The 26,522-nt window shown below is 43.5% G+C and overlaps 2 protein-coding genes and 1 long non-coding RNA gene across 7 annotated transcripts in view; all 3 read left to right on the top strand.

Moving 5' to 3' along the window:
• Positions 1-130: 130 nt before the first annotated feature.
• chsy3 (chondroitin sulfate synthase 3) lies at positions 131-7,911 on the top strand. Of its 2 annotated transcripts, none has more exons than XM_061799536.1 (3): positions 131-1,183; positions 2,113-2,396; positions 7,470-7,911. In XM_061799536.1, the coding sequence occupies exons 1-3, from the start codon at positions 643-645 to the stop codon at positions 7,611-7,613; spliced, it is 969 nt and encodes a 322-aa protein (XP_061655520.1). In that variant the 5' UTR covers positions 131-642; the 3' UTR covers positions 7,614-7,911. The 2 variants fall into 2 exon arrangements, with proteins under 2 accessions (XP_061655520.1, XP_061655519.1); XM_061799535.1 differs by lacking the exon at positions 7,470-7,911 and adding an exon at positions 4,667-6,959 and having other exon boundaries at positions 134-1,183.
• A 313-nt stretch (positions 7,912-8,224) lies between these two features.
• LOC133490026 (uncharacterized) lies at positions 8,225-11,391 on the top strand. 2 transcript variants are annotated; one of them, XR_009792092.1, is made up of 3 exons: positions 8,225-9,584; positions 9,784-9,864; positions 10,504-11,391. It is a non-coding gene; the product is annotated as an uncharacterized LOC133490026 (long non-coding RNA). The 2 variants fall into 2 exon arrangements; XR_009792091.1 differs by having other exon boundaries at positions 8,225-9,590.
• Positions 11,392-11,654: 263 nt separating this feature from the next.
• Positions 11,655-26,522, top strand: part of sptlc1 (serine palmitoyltransferase, long chain base subunit 1) — a 45,561-nt gene continuing 30,693 nt past the window's right edge. For 2 of the 3 annotated variants that reach the window (XR_009792112.1, XM_061799792.1), the window contains exons 1-7: positions 11,655-11,783; positions 12,798-12,905; positions 12,974-13,068; positions 16,690-16,783; positions 16,937-17,009; positions 21,606-21,738; positions 22,029-22,158. Coding sequence is in view for 2 of the 3 variants with exons in the window: in XM_061799792.1 (XP_061655776.1) it covers positions 11,730-11,783; positions 12,798-12,905; positions 12,974-13,068; positions 16,690-16,783; positions 16,937-17,009; positions 21,606-21,738; positions 22,029-22,158 (687 nt within the window). In the remaining variant the exon portion in view is untranslated. Of the gene's footprint in view, positions 11,784-11,945; positions 12,328-12,797; positions 12,906-12,973; positions 13,069-16,689; positions 16,784-16,936; positions 17,010-21,605; positions 21,739-22,028; positions 22,159-26,522 lie in introns of those variants that run through there. The other variant, XM_061799793.1, reaches the window with a different exon arrangement.

Genomic DNA, 26,522 nt, shown 5'->3' with positions numbered 1-26,522 from the left:
CTCAAAAAGGCCATTATGACTGGAAATAAATGTTTAATTGGCTCATCATATTACCTATACATACACAACAAATTGACGTTAAACTTTGAAGCAGCGTTCCGGAAGAACAGCATTTTATTCTGAAATGGTAAACCCCGTATTACCGGAAGTCTTGCGCTGGCTATTGACAGCGCAACAGAAAATGATGGCAAGTTACCTCCTTCAATCGTGGACTAATGCCGCTCCGGTGAGGACATAATATGATCGACTACACAACGTTCGAGTTTTAAAAGGAAAAAGTCCTTTGGCTCTCTTTGCTTATTTGTTCACCCTCAAACGACGCCGCCGTCGTAGCTGGTAGCAGTGAAACATAGAACGACTAAGTTGACGTCGTGGGAGTGCGGTACTGTCCTGGATTTGGATAATATGGCAAATCGGCACGACTCTTTGGACAGGCGAACTGAGGATGGAGTTGACCGCAAGACGAAAGTGACGCCATTTCAAGCCCTGGAACAATGCTAGCAGAAGGGGAAAGCGTGTTTTTCCACGTTTGCCTTGTGGAGATGTTGGCCATTCCTACACGTCAGCACCTCTCCAGACAACGACAGCATTCATACAGCAACACTCCGTCCACCGCAGGTTTAAATTCTTAAAACAGTGGACATGCCGCTCAAATTCAGGAGACAGTGGACAATCGTCCTGTTCGGTCTCATTCTCGGATTCACTGCGTGTTCTTGGTTGATTCTCCCCCAGGTTCTGGAGGGTAAACGTAACGAATCCCCCTCATGTTCGTTCAAGAGCGAATCCGCAGTCGGGAAAGTCTCGGGGAACCTCGCGGACTCGGCGGCCGTCGACGAGCGGGCCACTCGGGTTGCCCGCAACGAGGCGAGCAGTCGCGTCTTGAGGCGACCCGAGCACTTTCTCTACGTGGGCGTGATGACGGCCAAGAAGTATCTGGCTTCCCGAGCCGCGGCCGCCCACGACACCTGGGCGCGTTCGATTCCCGGAAAGGTGGAGTTCTTCTCGAGCGCGGGCTCCGACCACGTGCGCCTCCCTGCGCCGATCCCGGTGATCTCACTCCCAGGCGTGGACGATTCTTATCCGCCACAGAAGAAGTCGTTTATGATGCTGAAGTACATCCATGATCACTACCTGGATAAATACCAGTGGTTCATGCGAGCAGATGATGATGTGTATATAAGAGGTAATTATGTTTCTGCTATGTATTTTGGGGAGGGGGTATAATAATAATGACGAACAAATCACAACAACAAAAAAATAGTCCAACAAATGGAAAAATCCAATTTTGATTATTTGACAACTATATTGTACCGGTAAGAGAGTACGCTGGAACGTTTTAAGTTTTGAATGATGCGTTTGAGCTGTTGCTGCTCCTTACAGAAAAGTTTTTCTTTTGAGTTAAAGTTTGGCTTACTCTAATGAGGAATCCCTTGCCACACCTTGGCCGCAGGTGAATCCCGACCGGGCCTGTTTTTTTTTTTTTTTTTTTTTTTTGGTTCGTCTATGCCATAAATCCTCGCGGACGGACCAAGCCCGCCGCCTTTCCAGTTAGCCTGCTGGCTACTTAGCCGCTTTAGCTTCGTCATGTGTTGGATCAACTTACTCCTTTTTAAATCTGCCGCCACTCCCGCCACAATTCAGTTGTATAGCATACAGCTACGACATCTTCCTGCATGCTTCCACTTCTGTCCTGTCCAGTCCTATCTTGTCCTGTCCTTCCCTCACAGGTTGTAGCACGACTGCCCCATACAACACTCGATTCTATTGCGTCAATGTACGAGGTATATAATGATTTACTTTCCTCATCTTATTTACAGCTAGTGTCGTGTTTTCCTGTATTATTTAGTGACCTTTTCCCTCTCTTCTTTGTGTTGTTTCTGTCACTCCCCTTTAAACAGTTTGTCCTGTTCGACTGAACGACTGTAGTTCTCAAATATCCATCAGAATACAAATAAACCACAGTGGGAGCTTAAAAAGTCTGCTGTGACACAGTAAAACTGTTCAGGCATTAAAGGGATAGAGATCCTCCTTTCTGCTTGACACGTATGTTGTTTTCTTATTTTCTTTTAACTTTATGAAGTTACCGTTCCGCTTTACCTTCACCCTCTGTAGGTGAGAAGCTGGAGTTGTTTCTGCGTTCTCTGAACAGCAGTAAGCCTCTTTACCTTGGACAGACTGGCCTTGGCATGGCAGAGGAGTTGGGCAGACTAGCTCTTGAGCCTGGGGAGAACTTCTGCATGGGTGGACCGGGCATGATCTTCAGCAGGGAGGTTCTACGCAGGATGACACCACACATTGGTACTTGTCTCAGGGAGCTGTACACAACTCATGAGGATGTGGAAGTGGGCCGGTGTGTACGACGCTTTGGAGGGACGCAATGCGTGTGGTCCTATGAGGTATTTATTGAGTTATTAAACAGTTTTTCTCCGGCTCGCTCAGGTTCATTCATCATTTAAAACAAGACATTTTTTTTTTTTTTTAGCCCAAGGAAGTCAATTCATCAAATCAAAAGGATTGACTAAGCCAGACACATAAACAATAAGGCTGTACAATTTATCAAATGTTCCTCATCAAGAGTTCTTGACATCATGCACACTAAACGTATCATAAAGACAACCTGAACTAAGATTGAGAACGTTAAAATGTGGTAACAAATTATATCTTGTAGCTCTACACGTTTGTTTATCACAAGTCATAATGCAATATTGTAGTTTTTTTTCTCATTTTGTGCAGGCCAATACAAACTCTGGCATGAAATTACTGATTGGTGTGATTGCTGATGATCCCACGTGTATAGGATGGGGCATGTACAAACAAATGAATAAACTACTGTATTTAGTTATTTATTCATTCATATTCATTTAGTAGCAGAGACAGCTGAAAGACAGAAACGGGTCAATTTTAACCAGAAAATAACATTGTCAGTAAGCAGGTTGACAACTATAGGACACATTTGGTCATTGGACGATGCTAATTTTGAACTGTGAAATGTAGGCCCAGGCAGCTAACATGACGAGGCTATTATAGGTGGCACTTCCCGCCATTGGCAAGCAAACTAATGGTAGCTAAATAAGCATTTTCCCCTTAAGCATCGCAAATTTTCAAACATAATTTACCATTACATCACTAGGTCTCTCGTGTTTGTTGATATCTAGCTGTTGAGGGCCAGGCTAACCGCGGCTAGTGCGGGCAACGGACTCCCGTGTGGTGGTAGCCAAACTCGAACGACCGCCAAATAACTATTTTCTTACGTGTGAGGGGATTATTATTTTATTTTTTAATCCCTCAATTTCTCTGCACCACCTTTTTGTTTTGGCGGTTGTTTTTTTCTTGTCCGTCCTAACACTGGTCTGGCTAACTAGCTAGCTACAGGTTGTAGTACCGTTAGCTGAAGAGCGATTGACAGGTGACAGCTAAATCATACGACAACAAATGTACAAGGATTAACATCTTTCTCCTCAGACCTTTTAATAAAGTCTTGTTTTGTTCTGAAATGTTTAACTGTTAGTGCTGTAATGGCAAAAAGTAACATTTATAATGTAAAATATAACTCTTCAATTCTTTTAAACATGTTTCATGAACACTGAACTGGCCATTCACAGCATTAGAGCAGAAAGGTGTGTTTTTTTTTTTTTTTTTACATTCAACACACGAACGTACCTCCAAAGTGATGAAGAGTAACAATGTTGATCATATTTGAATAGAATTTGTATGTAATCTGACATACAGAAAAAAATAATAAAGAATAAGTGATATATGGTCATAGTCATAACTCAATCCCAGAAAATTGTTCTTGCGTACAATTCGGCATGATTCGGCATAATCCTCTGCAGTTTAAACAATGGTGCATTTTATTTGTGGATTTTAATTTTTTATTTTTTGTATTCCGGGAGCGTCATGTTGCCTTTTCTTAGCTAGTCTCCAACTCACCAAAAATTGTTTACTGTTGATCATTTTAAAAATGAGCTTCATTCCTATTGAAGTTTTCAAATCCGGTTACATTAAATCACTTGAACTGGTATTCAGATCTGCTCTGCAAATCCAATAATTAAATAAAGTGACGTAATGTCTATGAGGCAGTCTTCAATTGAAAAAGGCAGTCGAGCCTAGTTTTTTTTTTTTTTATTTTTTTTTCCCCCTCCAGTACTGTATTTGTATGCGTTGTGTACATGGCTTATAAAACAGTCTCGCTTTGTGTGGGAAAACGTTTAAGGAAGAAAGATCACAGTAAACAGATAATATAGTGCTTTTATTGTTCAGACTGTTTACACCCAGAATTATATTGCACACAATTTATATTCATTTCCTTGTTTTGTTTTTTTTTTGGGCTACATCTGCTCCCTCCAGTCATTGATGCATGTGACAACAAGAAATTTCCAAAGAGAATTCCATGGCCGTGATTGAAATACCAATAATGCAGACGACATTTTGTTTATACTGGCACCTGAAGAGGGGTCCTCGGTCTACAACGGAGTTCTGTTCCTATGGTGGTGACGTTACCCACATTTTCACGGAAGTCGGAACGCGCCATAGTCTATCGCTAACCTATGTATTCTTATGGTGCGCGCTGTTCCAAATGTGGAAATGTTGTGTCTCGGAACCGTATGAAAACGGTGACCCCCGCCCAGACAGGCAAATTCTTATCATGTGTGAATTCTTTCAACAGATGCAGCAGCTATTCTATGAGAATTACGAACACAAGAAAGGTTTCATCGAAGAGCTGCACAGTAGCAAGATCCACAATGCCATCACACTACATCCCAACAAATGGCCTGCTTACCAGCACCGACTCCATAACTACATGTTGACCCGCGAGATCTCGAGGCTGCGCTACGACACCATTCTGCTCCATCGGGAAGGCCTGACTATGACGCATCTCAGTGACACGGAAATGTCGTGGGAGGACGAGCAACTGGGAGGACCACCGTCCTACATGCGTTATCAGCCCAGCCATCGAAATGACGTCATCGAGTGGGATTTTCTGACGGGGCGCCATATTTATTCCGCTGTTGAAAACAAGGTTGCCCGCCAAAGCCTGGGAAACTCACTCCGGACTGCGTTGGAAGACATTATACTCCAGGTCATGGAAATGATTAATGAAAATTCCAAAAGTCGTGGACGCGTAATAGATTTCAAAGAGATTCAATACGGCTACTACAGAGTGGATCCAATGCATGGGGCTGAATACATCTTAGACTTACTGCTTCTGTACAAAAAACACAAGGGACGTAAAATAACTGTGCCTGTGAGGCGCCACGCATACCTTCAGCAGTCCTTTAGTCGACCTTTCTTTCGTGAAAGCGAAGAGTTAAATGTGGCTGACCTCGTGACTGCGATCAACTCCGAATCCCAGTCCCTGTCTTTTCTGCCCAACTCTCTGAAATTCTTATCTCCTTTTCAGTTCTATGAGTCAACCAGGGAAATATGGGAGCAAAGCCAGAGGAAAGTCAACGTCCTCGTTCCCCTGTCTGGTCGCTATGACACCTTTGTCCGTTTTATGGAAAACTTTGAAAAAGTCTGTTTGATACCCAAACAAAATGTGAAACTCTCTGTGATTCTGGTGGACAATGAGCGGTATGAGAACAAAGGAAAACATATACAGTTAATCAAAGAGTACAACCGGAAATACCCCAAAGCTGATCTGTCGGTGATTCCAATGACTGGAAACTTTTCGCGGGGGTTTGCTCTAGAGCTGGGCTCCTCGTTGTCCGACAATGGCACTCTACTCTTCTTTTGTGATGTGGATCTCATCTTTAATGCCGATGCCCTGCAACGCTGCAGAGATAACACCGTCCAAGGGAGACAGATCTATTTTCCTATCATATTTAGTCAGTACAACCCCAAGATAGTGTATGCTGAAAAGGCCCCAAGAGAAAACAATTTTGTTCTCACCAAGAAAGGTGGTTTTTGGCGTACTTACGGCTTTGGCATAGCATGTGTCGTCAAGAGTGATCTGCTAAAAGCTGGTGGATTTGACACTTCAATTCTTGGCTGGGGACTGGAAGACGTAGACCTTTTCACAAAAGTTATACATTCCGGTTTGAAAGTGTTGCGAAGTCAGGAACCGGGAATTATTCACATTTATCATCCTGTCCGTTGCAATTTGAGTCTTGACCCAAAGCAACTCAAAATGTGCCTGGGGTCAAAAGCGAGTACACACGCTTCGACGATGCAGTTAGCAGAGCTGTGGATGGAGAAACACATAGGAATTTATAATAAAACTTTATCCTGACATCGCAGCCTATGTGCATGCCGCCATACAAATTTACCTCAGTTCTAGAACACAGTCAGCAAAGTGTTGGTTTTGGATGTATTAGCTAGACTGATTCCAAAGCACTCTGGGGCCTCATGTACAAAAGGTGCGGACGTACAAAAACGTGGCGTTATGTTCTTTTTCACGGCAACGTTCAGATGTACGGAGAGCGAAAGGACCGTGGAAATGCGCGGTGCCTCACGGCAACTTCATGGCTGGCGTACGCACGTTTCTGCAGCTGTCGGTGCTTCGGCGACACTAAGAAAGTACGCCACGGTTTTGTGCATACGCACCTTTTGTACACGAGGCCCCTGGATATTTTTGTGCTGACGACGTTTTCTGGATTTGAGGGTACGCCGTGTTTCAGTCGGAAATCCAAGCAAATCTTTGTACATGAGGCCCCAGGACACTGTTTTTTTTTCAAAGCAAAAGACCAGTTAAATCACGTTTATTTGGAGACTCATTTGAATATGAATATTGGTGCATTAACTTTGAACGGTTGGGATTTACTTCTTTTTATTGGCTGTGGACAGACAAGGTTGAGGTCCCGGTGATCCAATTCTGTTTCAATGATTCTTGCTATGATGGGTCCACCTCTATTCCATTGTTAGTCTTTCAAACACTTCTATTTAAAAACATTTATATTTTTTTTTTTAAAAGAGTTTGTCAATAAAGATTTTTATATGGTCTGATGATATGAAAGTGATATTGTGCAGTGAGTCAATTGCATAATTGGTTGCTTTGTTTGTATGTGCCCTGCGATTGGCTGGCGACCGCTTCAGGGTGTACCCCGCCTCCCGCCAGAAGATAGCTGGGACGGGCTCCAGCAGCCCGCGACCCTAGTGAGGATAAGCGGTAAAGAAAATGGATGGATGGATAATGATAATACAGCCATGAGGTTTCTTGGATGGGCTATCTGACGCCACAGCAATGCTACTCAACAAATGTCAAATAAAGAGAGTTTCAAAAAGAACAAATTCATTTGAACTCGAGGCGCAGCGTTGCGTTTTGAACGGCCCCTTCCCCCGTCCCAGTAATCAGCACCACCCTGGCCGCGCACCTGTCATCAATCAGCCTTCGTCATCACCTGCATTTAAGCCTTGCCAGATTCAGGACTCCTCTGCCAGAGTATTAGCGTTTACCCACGCCACACAGGCTCTGTACTCGCACGTAAATTACGCCTTGTTCTGATCTCCGTGTTCTTCCTCGTCCTCAGTGTTCCTTCCATGTTCCCCGCCTTGCTGACCTCTTCAACCACGCTGCCAAGCCGTCCACCTGCTCACGCCACCCGCGCGTTCCCCGTCTTGCCGACCCGCCATTACGCCTCAAAAGTCCAACTCCAAATATTCCTTTTCGATAAACCATTCTCCACAAACTTCTTCTGCCTCTGCTTGCTTCTGGGTCCAGTTAAAACGGATACAATTTCGTCACAGAATACTCTGGCCTTCATGGACTGAGCAACCCCGGAGGCGCTAAGACAAGCACTCACCCTCCAAGGTGCCCATATAGGTTCTCCAGGAGAACACGAGATTAGACCCCCAGGAACATCAGCTCACAACACACCCATTATTGCCTTCATTGACTCGGGCGCAGATGATCATTTTATTCATGAGAGATTGGCACGTCAGCTCCAAAATAAAAAATGATACCCCTTTCAATCCAGGGTGTATTGTATCAAGTTTAGTTTTTGAGGTTAATATTGCCAGAATCAGAATACTCTTTATTTGCCAAGTATGTCAAAAACAAACAAGGAATTTATTCCAGTCGTTGGAGCCTCTCTAGTTCGACCATAGACAGCCATTTTGACAAAAAATACTTTTGAGACATAAAAACACACGACGGAGTCACTCATATGTAATCAGATTTGTCCCCAAAAGATTCCCACAAAAACGTTTTAAATCGCAAACGCAAATTTTTCTTTTTTGTTTTCTCTTTCTTACTGTTTCATTTCCCCCCCCCCCCCCCCCCCCCCCGTTTCCAGTTTCAGTTTTACGTTCCCAATAGTTTAACAGACCACTTCAAAAGGTGGGGAAATTATCATAGTAGTTCGAAATACTTTTTTAAATATATTTTTGGGTATTCAGAGTTCTTCTGAGAGTATCTCCTCTCCAAGTTTTCAGATATTGTTAACAGACATCCATTTACTTTTTTTTCCCCCGACAAACTTCAATTTTTGTTCTTTAAAAATTGTGTCTCTAAATGTTAGAGGAGCGGCACGGTGAGCGACCGGTTAGCACATCTGCCTCGCAGTTCTGAGGACCGGGGTTCAAATCTCGGATTCTCATCGTGATTTATCTGATCACAAACTGAATACAATTCATTTACTTGGTTCTAAACAACATCAAAACAATATAAGGGAAGTTAAACAATGACTTGCTGAATGATTAGAACATTTTGGGATAGGTTAAGGAAACGGTAATACAGATAGAAATGGATGCAATACAAAGATGGGAACATTTTAAATTCAAAGTAAGAAAAATAAACCTATCAGAGAATCTTTCTGCAGACTTAAGCAAATAACGCCACGTGGAAGGTTTTTGGGAGATTTTTTTTTTTTTAAATATTATTTGGGGGAAGGAGTGGCTTGTTCCGTTTAAAATTTTTCATTACAAACAAAATTAGAGAATTAAAATGTCAAAATACGACAATATATACCTAGCTGACATCTATGTTTCTGGACGATGATGACAAATGTTCCTTTGGTAAAAATGAATCTGAAAATGTGACTCATTTATTTTATGATTGTCCTTTTAGTGCTACATTCTGGAAAGAACTTGAAAAATACATTTTGTGCAAAACAATATGTATAATTACACTTGAAAAGGAAACTATGATTACATTTTATGAGTCAAAAGATAAAAAACTGAGTAATCTTATTAACTTGTATATTTTGTTCGGTACGTTTCATATTCACGAATCTAAATTCCTAAATGAATCCTTTATTCAAATTATTTGTATTGAAATCAATAATTATTTAAAATCTAAATCTAATGTGTTTATTTTTTGTATTTTATTTTGTCTGTTGTAATTGAACTGGATTGTTTGACTGGTTGTCTATATGATTTAATATTATATTGACAAAGATGTATGTTAATTATGTTAATGCATTATTAATACAATGTTGTCAATAATACAAATAAAAATAAAAAACGCTGGCAGCGAGATCCATTCCACACGGCCACCATCCACACACAGATGTAATTGTGAATATTACTCCGCGGCGGACTAATATGCGGCCTCGGGTTCCGCCTGTGTGCTCGTGACCTACTTTGGACAAGTCACAGGAGTTGACGAGACCAGGAAAGAAAGTTCGGCCTTCTGCTGTTAAGAAGTAACGGTACTTTTACTCCATTACAATAATCCAAATGTCGCTCGCTACTGTTATTTATTGGATATTAACCATTTCGTGCGCGAGACTACAACTTCGACTTCCGCATTGGGCGCTGTTTGCGTCATCCAATTTAGTTCACCAATCAAACGGCACAAGAAAGTCACATGACCTCACACAACGTCTTTCATTGGGCTTCCAGGACCTGGACTAGATATGCCTGACCCGGTGATCGTCGTGCGTACGTGGCGGCCATATTGGGAAGGTCGGCGTTAGCATGAAGGTAAGGCGCGTTACTCGTGTTTACACTTAGACGACCAAAAACAACAGCTTTCATTTATTGTAGTATATGTCTGGCACTGTCTGCCCAAACGTGGATATTGTAGCTCACTTATAACTTGAGAAAACACCGTGCAGTAAATTGCAGATATATATACTTTTTGTTTTTTGACTGTACACGCAAACACACACACACTCACACACAGCAACATTAGAATTTGCACATTCACATTTAAAAAATTTGTTTTAAATTGATGTGGTTCAAAATATCTGAAGTTAATCACTATTTACACAGAACTTGAGTAATAATTTCACTGTGTACATTTTACTCTTACTCAAGTAATTTTTCCTTTTTACTGGCGACTAGTGTTGATCCGCTACTACATCTTGTATTAATTAGGAAACACGCCTACAATTATCTAATTAGTTTCCGGATGTTAATGTTAAATGTATTAAGCGACCGAGTGATGTTAAGGATTATGTCACAACACAGAATGAACTAGCTTCAAATTCAGAAATGGCCAATAAAAACAGAAAACTATCGGACTTCATATTTTCCTGGAGGATGCATTTGGCCTTTGAAGTTGGTAATCGTGAAAAATGAAGTGAAACAGACAAATGATTTTAGTCAATTCTTTTCCAGAATGACAGCGCTCAAAGAGGAGGATGCTATTCATGCGGCACAGCTTGAAGCAGGCATCAGGCGCAGGTGGAGATGGGCCTGGCTCAAGTTGGAGGCCAAAACAAAACAAAAAAAAGCAAAGAAATTAGGCAAATTTTATTTGAATCCTAAATTTGTACATCAACGTGTACTTGAATGGTGTAAAAAAAGGTTTTTCTGCGTGAAGAAAATGTGTTGATTTTGCCTTATTGGACAGAGTCTTACAGATTGTTTAATTTATGTTAAAATAAAAAACATAAAAAAATCTCTGCGGGGGCCTGGGGGAATCCTCCCCAGACCCTCACAACAATTTTTTTTTGGTCACCTTTTTCATGCCTTAGTTGTTTGCATGTCTGTAAATAACTAGGATTTCCCGCAAGAGCTTGATTATATACAATATCTACTTTTGAACTTAGCCAGTTTTTATGTTGACAAAAAGAAAATAATTACAGATAGACAGTTTTCCTTTCTATAATCTTAGTGTTTATTTCAATATTAAGTTTGTATTTATATCAAATGTTTTCCCCTCTGAAATAATTTAGTTTTGAATGAAAACAAGCATTAGCATTTTCATTGCTCTAATTAACCTTACTGTCCTTCAGCCAATGGAGCAACTTCTCCAGGATCACACCGCTGATGTGTAATAGTGTTGGAAGTAATATTTTACCAATAGTTAATATTAATTTTCAAATTTAAATTTTCTATTTGTGACTTTAGCCAACTCAAAAAGTATCAGTTATGCTAAGCCCTTGATGTAATACATTATGTGTGTATCAGTGATCACTTTGTGCACTTTGTTTACATATGATGGTTTGTTACTGTTCTAATGCTTCTGGGGAAAAAAAAGTTATGATAATAAAGTATGTTCTATTTACCAATAAACTTTGTCCTAATTCTTTTCCGGGTTTTAAACATTTAATAATAAAAAAATTAAACATCGCAAAAATACTAAAAGGTCATGAACAATTGATATTTATCAATTTGATGATGCATTTAGTTTTTGACAAGTATCGGTATCGGCGATACTGCCTCAGTATTTACTTGGTATTGTATCGATACCAAAATATGCAGTATAGCACATTAGCTGAACAAATAAGCATTTTGGAGTTACGTCACAATTACGTTATTTTATGGGCGTGACCAGAGAGGCTTGGACTCCACACGACACCGTACACTTGTGACGTCGCAGGAGGGGGCGGGAGGTAAACATGGCGTCTGGACAGCAATGGGTGTTGGTGGAAATGGTGCAAGCGTTGTACGAGGTAATTATTTGCTCCGCGCATCACTTTGACGACCTAAATGTACGTTCTTCGTGTGTTGTTCAACATAATGACATTACCTGTAGGAATTGTTGCCCCTCCTCCTCCTCCCCCCCCCCCCCCCCGTGACAGTTACCAACTTCCGGAATCAGGAAGTAGCTAGTGTATGGCGCTGACTGACTCCTAACCAATCGCGTGTCGTACTTTGCTGCTCTTTGTCATGTTCGAACCTGTCAACGCCGAAGGCAAACCAAACAAGGAAGTTGCCGAATGCTTCTAACATTTTATACATGGCCGGAATTGACTAATGTGTGGGTCGAGACATAGGTTCCGCTGTACACACAATAGACTGGAGAAACGGCGTATGCGAATGTGTATTCATGTGTGCTCTACGAATGTAGCATCGTTACTTGAATGATTGACTCATGCGAGTGAGTGTTTTGTTTTGTAAATTGTAAGGTTGGTGTTCTTCCTCGGCTTCCGTTGTTGGCCTAGCATGAGTTCTTCGCACACTGGCAGTGATGCAGAACTGCGTGTGGGGGCAAAGGTGGATGATATGACACTATCCAGATACATATTGCTTAAATTTGGTTTCAGTATTGTACAGCAAAAAAAAAAACAAAAACCACTGGGCCAGTTTTGCTTTGAAATGTTAAATTATTCCAGTGTGACACCCTTTCGCAAATGAACAATCAAGAACTTCATTTAAAAACATGGGCTGAATCTGACACCCTTCTACGTAACATCAAATGCAGAAAAAAAACAACAACACCATTTTCTTTCAGATTACGTTGATGGGAAATCCCTTCACCACCTCGCTTTTGAAATTTCCAATTCGGTTGAGATTTTGTGGAGGTCTACGATTTCAACGTCGAAAATCACAATTTCATAGGATTTGTACACGATAGAAAACGATGGCCACTTTAACATTTCAACTAATAAAGACTCCATGTACTGATTTACATTACACAAAAATCGAAAAATAGAGATGTCACAGCCTTGTCATGTCTTCCTCAGGCTCCATCTTATCACCTAGTTTTGGAGGGAATCCTCATTTTATGGATCATCAGGCTTCTCTTCTCTAAAACCTACAGGCTCCATGAGACAAATAAACTGACTGAAAAGGTAACAAGCACTTGGGACCATATGACTCACCTTTGAACTTTGGGGTTAATTCTTTGTTGATCTTGCAGGAAAAAGAAGATCTTATTGAGGAGTGGCAGCCTGAACCTCTTGCTCCCACTATTTCCAAAGAGTCGTCCCACATTACCTATGATGTTGTCACAGGGTAAACATTCAGCAAGCTCAAATTTGTTGTTACGAGCAACCCTTAAGGCTTCTTTATACTCGCGCGGGCGGCAACCGCGCTGACGTCACTGCAGCTATCCTGCACGCAGTTTGCCTTTATACTCGAGCGCAACCCACGCGCGCAGTTTTGAAAATGTACTGCAGTTCCCCTCCAAACCGGTGGGGGTCGCTACGCCTGGTATTGGCTAGGACACCACAGGGTGGAATTTCCTGTGCATTTTTTGGCCATTTCCTGTAGCCGTTTTTCCTTTCCATTCCGTAACCAAGAGCAAAGCAACAACAATGGCGACCGTGGAACAGTGTCTGCTAGAACAAATGGACCTAGATGACCGGATGATGCATTTAATTATGATGCAAAATCGATCAAGAAGGCATCGGTTGGTATGTGGAACCGAGGGGACGGCTGAGTACTTCATCACAGCATGTGACTAAAACCGACCAATCACGAGAGATGATCTCCGGGGCATTCTACGCGCGGCAACAATTTTCTTTGCCGTGTGCGCGTCAAGTAACGCAGAGGGCCAATGCGTCGGTCACGTGATGCAATGCGGGCGTTGTCCGCCGCGCGAGCACGGGATTATAGAGGCCTTTACTTCATAACTGGGCTCTTTTGCACATTACGCTGTGACATCATATCATTTGCTGATAATAAGGTTAATAAGGTAATTTTTTTTATGATAAAGGGAGAAAAAAAATCCAAATCTAAAATTGGTGAAGCTAATAACTGGTTGGGCCAGCCGTAGCAGCAACAACTGCAATCAAGTGTTTGCGATAACTTGCAATGAGTCTCTTACAGCGCTGTGGAGGAATTTTGGCCTATTCAGCTTTGCAGAATTGTTGTAATTCAACCCCACTGGAGGATTTTTGAGTATGAACTGCCTTTGTACGTTCCTGCGACAGCATCGCAATAGGATTCAGGTCAGGACTTTGACTAGGCCACTCCACTTCAGCCATTCAGAGGTGGACTTTGGTGTGTTTTGGATCATTGTCCTGGTCCAGAACCCAAGTTCGTTTCAGCTTGTTATCACGAACAAACGGCCGGATATTCTCCTTCAGGATTTTTTTGGTAGATAGCAGAATTCATGGTTCCATTTATCACACAGTAAGTCTTCCAGTTCCTGAAGTAGCAAAACAGCCCCAGACCATTACACTACTACCACCATATTTTATTGTTGGTTGTTGTCCTTTTTCTGAAACGTGTTACTTTTACGCCAGATGTAATGGGATACATACCTTCCAAAATGTCGACTTTTGTCAGACCACAGAGTATTTTCCCCAAAGTCTTGGGGATCATCAAGATGTCTTCTGGCAAAATTGAGATGAGCACAATTTTTGGTTAATTGGTTAATCTTAGGCGGCACGGTGGCCGACTGGTTAGAGCGTCAGCCTCACAGTTCTGAGGACCCGGGTTCGATCCCCGTCCCCGCCTGTGTGGAGTTTGCATGTTCTCCCCGTGCCTGCGTGGGTTTTCTCCGGGCACTCCGGTTTCCTCCCACATCCCAAAAACATGCATTAATTGGAGACTCTAAATTGCCCGTAGGCATGACTGTGAGTGCGAATGGTTGTTTGTTATATGTGCCCTGCGATTGGCTGGCGACCAGTTCATGGTGTACCCCGCCTCCTGCCCGATGACAGCTGGGATAGGCTCCAGCACGCCCGCGACCCTAGTGAGGAGAAGCGGCTCAGAAAATGGATGGATGGATGGTTAATCTTACCCAAGCCTGATTACCTCCAGACATGTATAATCAAGAAATCACTTCAACAGCAACTGTCCCAACAAAATCAAGTCGGCAAAAAACATTTTAAAAAGCTTAAAAACAAAATGACACAATCCAAAGAAATTCCAGAAGAGTCAAGAAATAAAGTAATTGACATCCATCAGTCTGGAAATGGTTACAAAAGCCATTTCAAAAGCTTTAGGATTCCCGTGAACCATAGGGAGAGCCATTATCCTCAAATGGGGAAAACATGGAACAGTGGTGATCCCTCCCAGGAGTGGTTGACCTACAAAGATTAGAACAGCAATGACTCATCCAGGAGATGACAAAGGAACTCAGGAGAACTTCTAAAGAACTGCAGGCCTTCCTTGCCCTCAATTAAGGTCAGTGTTCATGACACAACAATAAGGATGAGACTGGGCAAAAATGGCATCCATGGCAGAGTTCCAAGGCGAAAACCACTGCTGACCAAAAAGAACATAAAGGCTTGTCTTACTTTTCCAAAAAAACTGAATGGTTCCCTGGACTGACAAGATGAAAGTTGAGGTTTTTGGAAGGTGTGTGTCTCGTTGCACAGCATTTAGGAAATAGAACATCATACCAACAGTCAAACATGGTGGTCGTAGTGTGACGGTCTGAGGCTAGGGTCAGACTGGGCAACCTGCTGCGATTGATGGAACCGTGAATTCTGCTCTTGAACAGAAAATCCTGAAGGAGAATGTTCAGCCATCAGTTTGCGACCTCGAGCTGAAGCGCACTTGGGTTCTGAAGCAGGATGACGAGCCAAAACACACCAGCAAGTCAACTTCTCAATGGCTTAAAAAAACAGAAACAAAATGAAGGTTTTGGACCGACCTAGTCAAAGTCCAGATTTTCATTCGATTGAAATGCAGCGGCATGACCTTTAAAAGGGCAGTTCATGCTCGAAAAGCCTCCATTTTCCCTCAATTCAAACAATTCTGTAAATAAGAGTGGCCCAAAATATCTCCACAGAGATGTGAAGGACTCATTGCAAGTTATAGAAAAAGCTTGATGACAGTTGGTGCTGCTGAGGATGGCCCAACCAGTTCTTAGGTTTCGGGGCCAATTTCTTTTTTCACACATGACCAGGTAACTTTGAACACTTTTTTTCCTTCGTAAATGAAATCACCATTTAAAAAAACAGCATTTTAAGTTCACTTGGGTTATATTTGTTTGATGATCTTTAACATTGAAGTGGGGAAACTATGCAAAAAAATCTCAGAATTTGAGAAGGGGGGGCAATACTTTTTCATGGCGCCGTACATTTTGAAATTGTGTGTTTTTTTTTTTTTACTTCTTATATCTGAATTGAATGCAGAAGAGGTCAAGAGTGAGAATGTGATTGATTCATAGTTTTAGTTTTTGATTTGTTTTGAAATAATGTATTATTTTCAGAGCTATTGGATGTTTACGCAGCCACCACTTTTTTCCACTGCCAGTTTGAAATAAGATCCTGTTTTTGAATAAAGTGTTGGATGAATTAAAAAAAACAAAACAAATAAAAATCTGATTCAACGGAAAAAGTAATCAACATATGAATTGATGAATAAAATCGCAAAAACAAAATTGCAGCCCTACAGTACAGTTTGTTGCGAGATGCCTGGTCACGCAGCAATGTATAGCAATGTTTTGAAGTTTGACCGCCCCAAAGGTTGTGCAATTTGGAGTTGTGAAAAATATGCCACAAAGTACAAACTTATGATATTCATATCACATGAGCCATTGGTGCACTGATAGTCCTGGGCTGTGTATTTACTATTTTGTGCTAACTTTATAATATCTCATTTCTACCACATTGAATTCTCCCCCCCAACTATCTTGACGTATGCAATTCATATTTTATTTCCCATCTTGAATGACAGACCTCCCAGCCACAAAATCATAATCAATGGAAAAGAGTGCATTAACTTTGCATCATTCAACTTCCTGGGTCTCCTTGACAACGAGAGAGTGAAGGTCAGTGTTTCAACGACATGCCTCTTTTCAAACCACCTTCTGTTGCTACAGATTGAAACACATTTTACATTAACATTTACAGTTTTCTCTGTTGAGTAAAAGAATCAATGTTCAGTTTGTCATGCCCAATTGCGTTACATTTTGTTATTGCAGCAAAAAGCTCTGTCATCCTTGAAGAAATATGGGGTCGGAACATGTGGCCCGAGGGGCTTCTATGGAACGTTTGGTAGGTGATTCCTTTTTTTTTTTTTTTTTTTTTTAAATAAACCTGCGATATACAGTATATTGCGATGTGAAATAATACAGGATCAATGTTGGGAAAGCTCATTTTATACGTGAACTAGTTCCAAAGTTCAGTTCACCGTTCCAAAAATGAACTACCGTAGTTTCACGACCATAAGGCGCACTTAATAGTCTTAAATTTTCTCCAAAATGGACGGGGCGCCTTATAATGCGGCGAACCTTATGTGTGCACCGAGTTCCAAAATCTATAAATGTTGTTGTGTGACGAGCGCTCCGCTTGACCGACTGGGAGGATTTCCTGCCGACACGCTGCTTATACAGAGGAAGGTGGACGTAAAGGGGGAAGGGTGCGCGTGACCGAGGACGCTAAAGACACGCCCCCAGTGGGTATATAGTTCCGGTATCTGCATTGGTTTGGCGAAGAACCCCAGAAAATGACTGCGGTCAAGCCAGCCTCCACTCGTAAAGTAGCAGTTAAGCCAGCTGCCCCTCATTTTGTTCATACTAGGCATTACGGTAATAAGTCGCCACCTTAAAAATACAAGCCTCCCAATAATACGGACGTATCTCATAGATTTTTTTTCAAAGGTTTTTTCAGTCAGGGGTAATGACAGCAAAATATGCAGTTTTCAGAGACTTTAATTTCGAAATACAATATCAGATCTTCATCAAACCTCTTTTAGTGGAGTCCTTGGTGGTCTGTCGCACAGATCTGGACTTGTCTTGCGATACCAATGGGATTATGTTGGCTTTGGCTCAGTAGGTAGAACAGGTTCGAATCCCTGCTACGACTGTCCATCCGCATGTCGAAGTGTCCTTGGGCAAGACACTGAACCCTAATTTGCTCCCAGTGGGCCTGGCAGCGGTCGCCCATTGGTTTATGAATGTGTGTGTGAATGTGAGGCTTTGTAAAGCGCTTTGGGCACTGTGATGACGTAGATAAAGCGCTATATAAGTGCAGTCCAATTACCATTTATTTTTCCGAAGATATCAAATGAACAAATTTTTTTTTTAATGTATCTCAAGATTCAAATTAACTTTGCTGTTTGCATTCCTTAACCGAAGAGCACTGACGCTCCCTAAACTTAATAACTGGTTGGGGCACCCTGAACAGCAACAACTGGAATACAGCTTTGATGGTCACTGAGGCAAAAATTCGGGCATGGGAGGAGTTCGCTGAGGGCACGTAGAACGACTTGTGGACGGCTTCGAGGAAATTCTGGTCCACCATCCGGCATCTCAGGAGGGAGAACCAGTGCATCATCAACACTGTGTATAGTGGGGATGGGGCGCCACTGACCTCCACTAGGGACGTTGTGAGTCGGTGGGGGGAATACTTCAAAGACTTCCTCAATTCCACCGATTCACCTTCCCATGAGGAAGCAGGCCTCATGTGGATGAGATTTGCCCGGAGTTCCTAAGGGCTGTGGATGTTGTGAGGCTGCCCTGGTTTAACACGCCTGGTTTAACATCATGTTGACATCGGGGACAGTACTTCTGGATTGGCAGACTGGGGTAGTGGTCCCCCTTTTTAAGAAGGGTGACCGAAAGGTGTGTTCTACTACAGGGTTGTCACACTCCTCAGCCTCCCTGGTAAGGTCTATTCAGGGGTGCCGGAGAGGAGGGTCCATCGGGAAGCCGAATCTCAGATTCAGGAGGAGCAGTGTGGTTTTCGTCCTGGCCGTGGAATACTGGACCAGCTCTACACCCTCGGCAGGGTCCTCGGCAGGGTGCATTGGAGTTCGCCCAACCAGTATACTTCCCTCACTCGTGAACAAGACCCCAGGATACTTGAACTCCTCCACTTGGGGCAGGATCTCATCCCGGACCTAGAGCGGGCACGACACCCTTTTGACTGAGGACCATGGTCTCAGATTTGGAGGTGCTGATTCTCATCCCAGCCGCTTCACACTCGGCTGCGAACTGCTCCAGTGAGAGTTGGAGATCACTGCTTGATGAAGCCAACAGAACCACATCATCTGCAAAAAGCAGAACTCCTCCCATACCAGAGTTTTTGCTTCAGCGACCACCAAAGCTGCATTCCGCTTGGCCAGCCGGTACCCATCAGCTGCCTCACGAGTCCCACCGGTCAAAAAAGCCCGATAGGACTCTTTCTTCAGCTTGACGCCATCGCTCACCGTTGGTGTCCACCAACGGGTTCAGGGATTACCGCCACGACAGGCACCAACCACCTTACGGCCACAGCTCCGGTCGTCCGCCTCAGCAATGGAGGCGCGGAACATGGTCCACTCGGACTCGATGTCCCCTGCCTCCCCCGGAACATGAGCAAAGTTCTGTCGGAGGTGGGAGTTGAAACTCCTTCTGACCGGGGATTCCGCCAGACGTTCCCAGCAGGCCCTCACAATTCGTTTGGGCCTGCCACGTCGGACCGCATCTTCCCCACCATCGGAGCCAACTCACCACCAGGTGGGGATCAGTTGACAGCTCCGCCCCTCTCTTCACCCGAGTGTCCAAGACATGCGGCCGCAAGTCCGATGACACGACCGCAAAGTCGATCATCGAACTGCGACCAAGGGTGTCCTGGTGCCAAGTGCACGTGTGGACACCCTTATGCTTGAACATGGTGTTCGTTATGGACAATCCGTGACGAGCACAGAAGTCCAATAACAGTACACCGCTCGGATTCTGACCGGGGGGGGGGGCGTTCCGCCCAATCATGCTCTCCCAGGTCTCACTGTCATTGCCCATGTGAGCATTGAAGTCCCCCAGCAGAACGATGGAGTCCCCAGCGGCCCCTCCAAGGACTCCAAAAAGGGCGGGTACTCTGAACTGCTGTTTGGTGCATCGGCACAAACAACAGTCAGGACCCGTCCCCCCACCTGAAGGCGGAGGGAGGCTACCCTCCGGGGTGATTGATTGATTCACCGGGGTGAACCCCAACGTACATGCGCCAAGCCGGGGAGCAATAAGTATACCCAAACCTGCTCGGCCCCTCTCACCGTGGGCAACTCCAGAGTGGAAGAGAGTCCAACCCCTCTCGAGAGGACTGGTACCAGAGCCCAAGCTGTGTGTGGAGGCGAGTCCGGAACTAGTCGGAACTTCTCAACCTCACACACCAGCTCGGGTTCCTTCCCTGCCAGAGAGGTGACATTCCACGTCCCTTGAGCCAGCTTCTGTAGCCGGGGGTTGGATCGCCAAGGTCCGTCCCTGCCTTCTGTTTTATTTTTTATTTTGTGTGTGTGTGTGTTTGCTTTGTTTCGATATTTTGTACTTTCTTTTTATGTATTTTATTTGTTAGGGGTTGAGTCTAGGGGGGAGGGGGTATTTGAATAATATCTCTTTGACAACTGTTCATAGTTTTTTTGTAACCAGAAAAAAATAAAAAAAATAAAGTTGTTAAAGAAAAGAAATGGCTTTATGACCTTTTCCACACTGATACACCTCGATTACTTTCTCTCTCATTTGTTCCTGAATTCAGACATGCAAACACGAAAGGCATGAAAAAGGTGACCAAAAAAAAAAAAACATTGTAAGGGGGAGTCTGGGGGAGAGATTATTTTATTTTATTTTAACATAAGCAATCTGGAAGACTCTGAAGAGTACAGTGAGGCAAAAAAAACTAAAAAATCTTTATGCAGAAGAATCTATTTCCACTGCTCAAGTACATGTTGATGCTCAAATTTTTTCAACATCCGGAAACTAATTAGATAATTGTAGGCGTGTTTCCTAATTAATACAAAATGTACTAGCGGATCAACTAATGCATCCCAATGGGGGCACAAGCCAGTAAAAACCGTAGGCCGGTCCCAAGCCCGAATAAATACAGAGGGTTGCGTCAGGAGTGGCAACCGCTTTAAAACTTTGCCAAACAATTTTGACCTTATTTTGCCCCTTCCGACCAAGGATGATAAACGCCAGATTATTTTTATCTCCAATAAAATAATCCTATAAAATGATCCTGTGGTCTGAGGTGTAAAGAGTGATCCTGGTAATATGGTCCAAAATGGTTTGGGGCTGAGTCTTGCATATTAAACGTGTTCAATATTTACGATTAAAAAAAAAAAAATCTTCTTGTGTGTGGAGAAAGCCAACCACTCCTAAATCATGACTCCATGAATTATGGCGTGAATCAATCAAGAAGTGACCTGACTGATGTACAAAGATGTAGGCATAAATTAAAAAAAAAACCTCGTTCTACCCGCAACACAACGTTTGGTGGACCTCAGAAATGGAGGACCAGCTAGTGGAGTTGTGGGAAACCAGAGAGTGCTTATTTCGCTGGCTCCAGAAATCCTTTCATTATGTATGCATGCTATTTTTCCCAGTTCAGAATTTTTCTGCAAAAATAGTCCCAAGACCACTATAATTACCTCCTCTCCTGTGTCCTCTTCCATGTTGTCTTGTATTTCCATGTTGTTGCTATGTTTCTTCTTCTTCTTCTTTTTTGTGAGATCACGTGTGATCACACGAGATTTCTGTCTTGGACGATTAGATTCCAGCTTTCCTGGGGTTTAACAGAATATATCTGTGTGGTGCAGTGTAAAACTCAAATGTTTATTTCACTTAAATTTCAAATCCATAATGATTTAGAACACAACGTTCATAACTTTGTTTTTAGATGTTCACTTGGAACTGGAGAGTCGGCTGGCCAAATTCATGAAAACAGAAGAAGCCATCATCTACTCATATGGCTTTGCTACTATTGCAAGTGCGATCCCTGCTTACGCTAAGAGGGGAGACATCATCTTTGTGTAAGCACCATTTCTGCAGACTATACCTGGAAAAAGTTCAAATACTGATTTTTAAATGAGGCTGCATCATATGTCATATTGTCGTTGTGTAAAAATGATCTATGACGCGTCCTTGGCAACGCCGTCTGTCATTACAGTTCGTTTTCTGAAACACTTTACATTTGAACTCCTGCTTCCACATATGCATTGGTTGAATTTGTTGTAGAGCGGGACAAAGCAGTGTCATTTAAGCATAATGTCTTTTTGCTTTGATGTCATTGTCATATTGGGTCTTTTGGATTTGTGTTCAGGGATGAGGCAGCCTGCTTTTCCATCCAAAAAGGCCTACAAGCATCTCGCAGCTTTATTAAATACTTCAAGCACAACGACGTGGATGACTTGGAGAGGCTTCTAAGGGAGCAAGAGTTGGAGGACCAGCAGGTTGGTACAATCAGGCTACAGTAATAGTTTAATAGGTCTTTTTTGCTTCGTTTGAGGTGAAAAAAGGAGCACTATATGTGTGTTAATATCGGTGGCGGGCGGTGAGTTTAGGACCTGGGCCTTCAGTAATCCACCTCTTTATATCGCGTCGCAAAAAAATGAAGAAAGGGAGTTGCATAAAGGGATGGAAAGTCATGACAACACCTAAAATCTATAAACAAACAGCAATCCAGCCCCTTGTCAGTGCAAATGAATATTAGCTGGTTCAGTCCTAATTGATGGCCTACAAAAAGGTCTCATTGCCAAGGTGTTGAGTCAAGACACATCTCATGATGGGTAAGAGCAGAGCGCTGTCTCAAGATCATCCCAAACTAATTGTTGCAAAACATAACGATGGCATTGGTTAAAGCCGCATATCTAATCTTCTGAACGTTCCAGTAAACACGCTAATACGTAAGTGGAAAGCCTATCGTACCACCATAAATTTGCCTCGATCAGGTGCTCCTCGCAAGACTTCTGACAGAGGAGCGCAAAGAATAATCAGAAGAGTTGTCCAAGAGCCAAGGACCACCTGGGGAGAGTTTCCAAAAGACCTGGGGTCTCATGTACAAAGACGTGCGCGGATTTCCTACTAAAACATGGCGTACGCACAAAAATATTCAGATGTCACCAGCTCTTCCAGCTCCTTCCCTCAGGTAGGCGCTACCGATCAATGCAAACTAGAACTAGTAGACATTCCAACAGCTTCTTCCCTCTTGCAATCAACTTCTTAAACAGCTAACCTATAATTCCATTACAACAAGCTGGCAATTTTTTGACTTGAGTTCGTTGTCACATTTCTGTGGGGCCAATTATGTATTACTCGTGCACTCGCTGTAGTTGTCTCGCCGTGCTGCACTATTTTGCATATACTGGCCACTCATGCCAGAGTAGCATCTGCTCCATTGGCACACTGATTGAGGAGTATCTGTAACATTTGCACAACCATTGTCCCAGATTATCGCAGTATTAAACCGCATACACTCCTTGAAGTCTCAAGCGCCCTTTGCACAATGGTCATTGCACCGGACTATTGCGATATTAGTCATTCGAACTGCTCGAAGTGCTAGAGGACTCTGGATCTTTTTGCACAATAGTTTTTTGTCAATGTCTTTATGTCTCCAAAGTGTTCTGTAAATTGACTGTCTGTTGTACTAGAGCGGCTCCAACTACCGGAGACAAATTCCTTGTGTGTTTTTGGACATACTTGGCAAATAAAGATGATTCTGATTCTGATGTATGAAACTCTGCGTACTCATGAATCCAAGCACATTTCCTTCGTACATTCCAATCAACGTTGGAACGTTCCGACTCCTCCGTCCACGCCCACATTTGAATATGCAAATCATATTTAAATGAACCCTGCACCTGAGATGCCGATCTCTGCATGATCAGGAAAAAAAAGGAAAATGGGCAAGGTAATGAAGAAAAATATTTTTTCTGAATGTGAAGTTGCTCAATGAAGTGGAGGCACGCAAGAAAATCCTCTTTGGCACGCTGTCCTACGGCGTTAACAACACGCGAAAGAGGAGTGAATGGGACAGCGCGTGTGCGGCTGTCAATTCTGTGGACACAGAATAGCGCGCAGACGCTGAACAAAAAAAGAAATGGTCAGACATTAAGGTGGATGTGAAGTGGAGGACAGCCATGCGGTTGGCGTGAGGCACCGCACATTTCCACGCTCATTTCACTCTTGATACATCTGCACCTTTCCGTGAAAGAGAACGTACGCCACGTTTTTGTGCATGAGGCCCCTGGAATTAGCAGGTACTGTTGTCACAAGGAAAACCGTGAGTAATGTACTGCGCCGCCATGGCCTGTATGCACGCTCACCACACAAGACCCAATTGCAGAAAAGCAAGCATGTCCAAACTCGTTTAAAGTTGGCTGAACAACATTTGGACAAGCCAGTTAAATACTGGGAGAATATAGTCTTGTCAGATGAGAGCAAAATTGAACTGTTTGGGTGCCATAATGCACATCACGTTTGGAGGAAAAATGGCACTGCACACAAACTGTATCTTCGGTGAAAGGACATTGTGTTTTTTGTTGTTGTGACAAAAGACAAATAACCGACGTGCAGGTTCCGTGAAGGTGCTAGCTAGTCGGTAGCCGTCTAGCCATTTCCGTTAGCAACACGTGGCAACAAAAACAGCTTGGACGCAAATGATAGCGTGGTCTGGCTATGAGTCTGGCGAGCAGTCAATATGACGGCACTGCCCGATGACGTCACTTCTCGGCGACACACCGTGTGAACTACAATTCCAAAATTACTGTTCGACCTTCCTTCTGTGTCCTTTATGTCTATTTATCCAAACTATATACTTTTAATATTAACGCAGAAACCTCACGTATAGAATTAATTGACAAAGATGAAAACTACAAACGTAAAATGTTGTTTTTAGTTTGTTTAAAACATTCTCGTTTCTATCCGTCCATTGTTTTCCGCTTATCCGAGGTGGGGTCGCGGGAGCAGCAGCCTCAGTGGGGAAGCCCAGACTTCCCTCTCCCCAACCACTTCCTCTAGCTCTTCCGAGGGGATCCCGAGGCGTTCCCAGGCAAACCGAGAGACATAGTCTCTCCAGCGAGTCCTGGGTCGTCCCCGGGGTCTTCTCCCGGTGGGACGTGCCCGGAACACCTCACCGAGGAGGCGTCAAGGAGGCATTCTAAACAGATGCCCGAGCCACCTCATCTGGCTCCTCTCAATGCGGAGAAGCAGCTGCTCTACTCTGAGCCCCTCCCGGATGACCAAGCTTCTTACCCTATCTCTAAGGGAGAGCCCGGACACCTTGCGGAGGAAACTCATTTCGGCCGCTTGTATCCGGGATCTTGTTTGTTCGGTCACGACCCACAGCTCCTGACCATAGGCGAGGGTAGGAACGTAGATCGACCTGTAGATTGAGTTCCTTCTTTACCACAGCGGATCGATACAAAGTCCACATCACTGCAGGCGCTGCACCGATCCATCTGTCGATCTCCTGGTCCATTCTTCCCTCACTCGTGAACAAGACCCCAAGATACTTGAACTCCTCCACTTGGGGCAGGATCTCATCCACCCTTATCCGACTGAGGACCATGGTCTCAGATTTGGAGGTGCTGATTTTCATCCCAGCCGCTTCACACTCGGCTGCGAACTGCTCCAGTGAGAGTTGGAGATCACGGCTTGATGAAGCCAACAGAACCACATCATCTGCAAAAAGCAGAGATGCAATTCTGAGGCCAGCAAACCGGACCCCCTCTACGCCTCGGCTGTGCCTAGAAATTCTGTCCATAAAAGTTATGAACAGAATCCGTGACAAAGGGCAGGCTTGGCGAAGTCCAATTCTCACCGGAAACGAGTCCGACTGACTGCCGGCAATGCGGACCAAACTCTGACTCCTGTCGTACAGGGACCGAACAGCCCATGTCAGGTGGTTCGGTACCCCATACTCCCGAAGCACCCCCCACAGGACTCCACAAGGGACACGGTCAAACGCCTTCTCCAAGTCCACAAAACACATGTAGACTGGTTGGGCGAAGTCCCATGCACCCTCGAGGACCCTGCCGAGGATGAAGAGCTGGTCCACTGTTCCACGGCCAGGAGGAAAACCACACTGCTCCTCCTGAATCTGAGATTCGACTTCCCAACGGAACCTCACTGTTTCCACATTGCAATTTACACGAGGCATTGTACTGATCTCAAGTTTTAACACTTAGTAGTGGTGATAGCGTATGTTCTATTGTGTGTTAGGTTTACGGGGACGTTTTTTTTTGTCTCCACTCAGAACACCGTCATTTGGAGGGCTTCTACCTACGTTTCATTGAGCAGGATAGAGTGATCTACTAAGAAAGGAATAGATATGGAAGTATTAGAGTTAGGCAGGTTAGGTGCGTTGCTTGTTCTGGCAGCTAGCGTCACCTGGGGGTTCTGGGGTGGGTTTGTGTCTCTCACTGTCACTATTTATGGACCAAAGTGTAATACTTTTTGTTTATATACAGTATATGTACAGTGTACGGCCAGAAGTGTTACAATATTAATAAGCAAATCTGTTTCTTTTACATCTTCCTCAACTATAGCTTCCCCTTATGGCTGATCTATTGTAGTCACCGGGAAGCTTTCTAATTTCAATGTTATATTGGCAAATATTTATGCCCCGAACTGCGATGATACCGGATTTTTCTCTCGTGTCTTTAGTTTTCTCTCTTGTTGGAATTCAAATTTACTCATTTTGGGAGGGGGGGATCTCAACCTGTGTCTGGAACCTGGGATGGACAGGTCATCTGTTAGGCCTGGATATGTAATATCTAAATCTGCTACCCATGTGCGATCTTTTCTGTTGACTTAT

This window comes from Phyllopteryx taeniolatus, chromosome 15, assembly GCF_024500385.1.
Source record: "Phyllopteryx taeniolatus isolate TA_2022b chromosome 15, UOR_Ptae_1.2, whole genome shotgun sequence".
Taxonomy (NCBI): domain Eukaryota; kingdom Metazoa; phylum Chordata; class Actinopteri; order Syngnathiformes; family Syngnathidae; genus Phyllopteryx; species Phyllopteryx taeniolatus.
The sequence above is the reverse complement of the archived record's forward strand: the minus strand, read 5'-3'. Positions and strand labels throughout refer to the sequence as shown.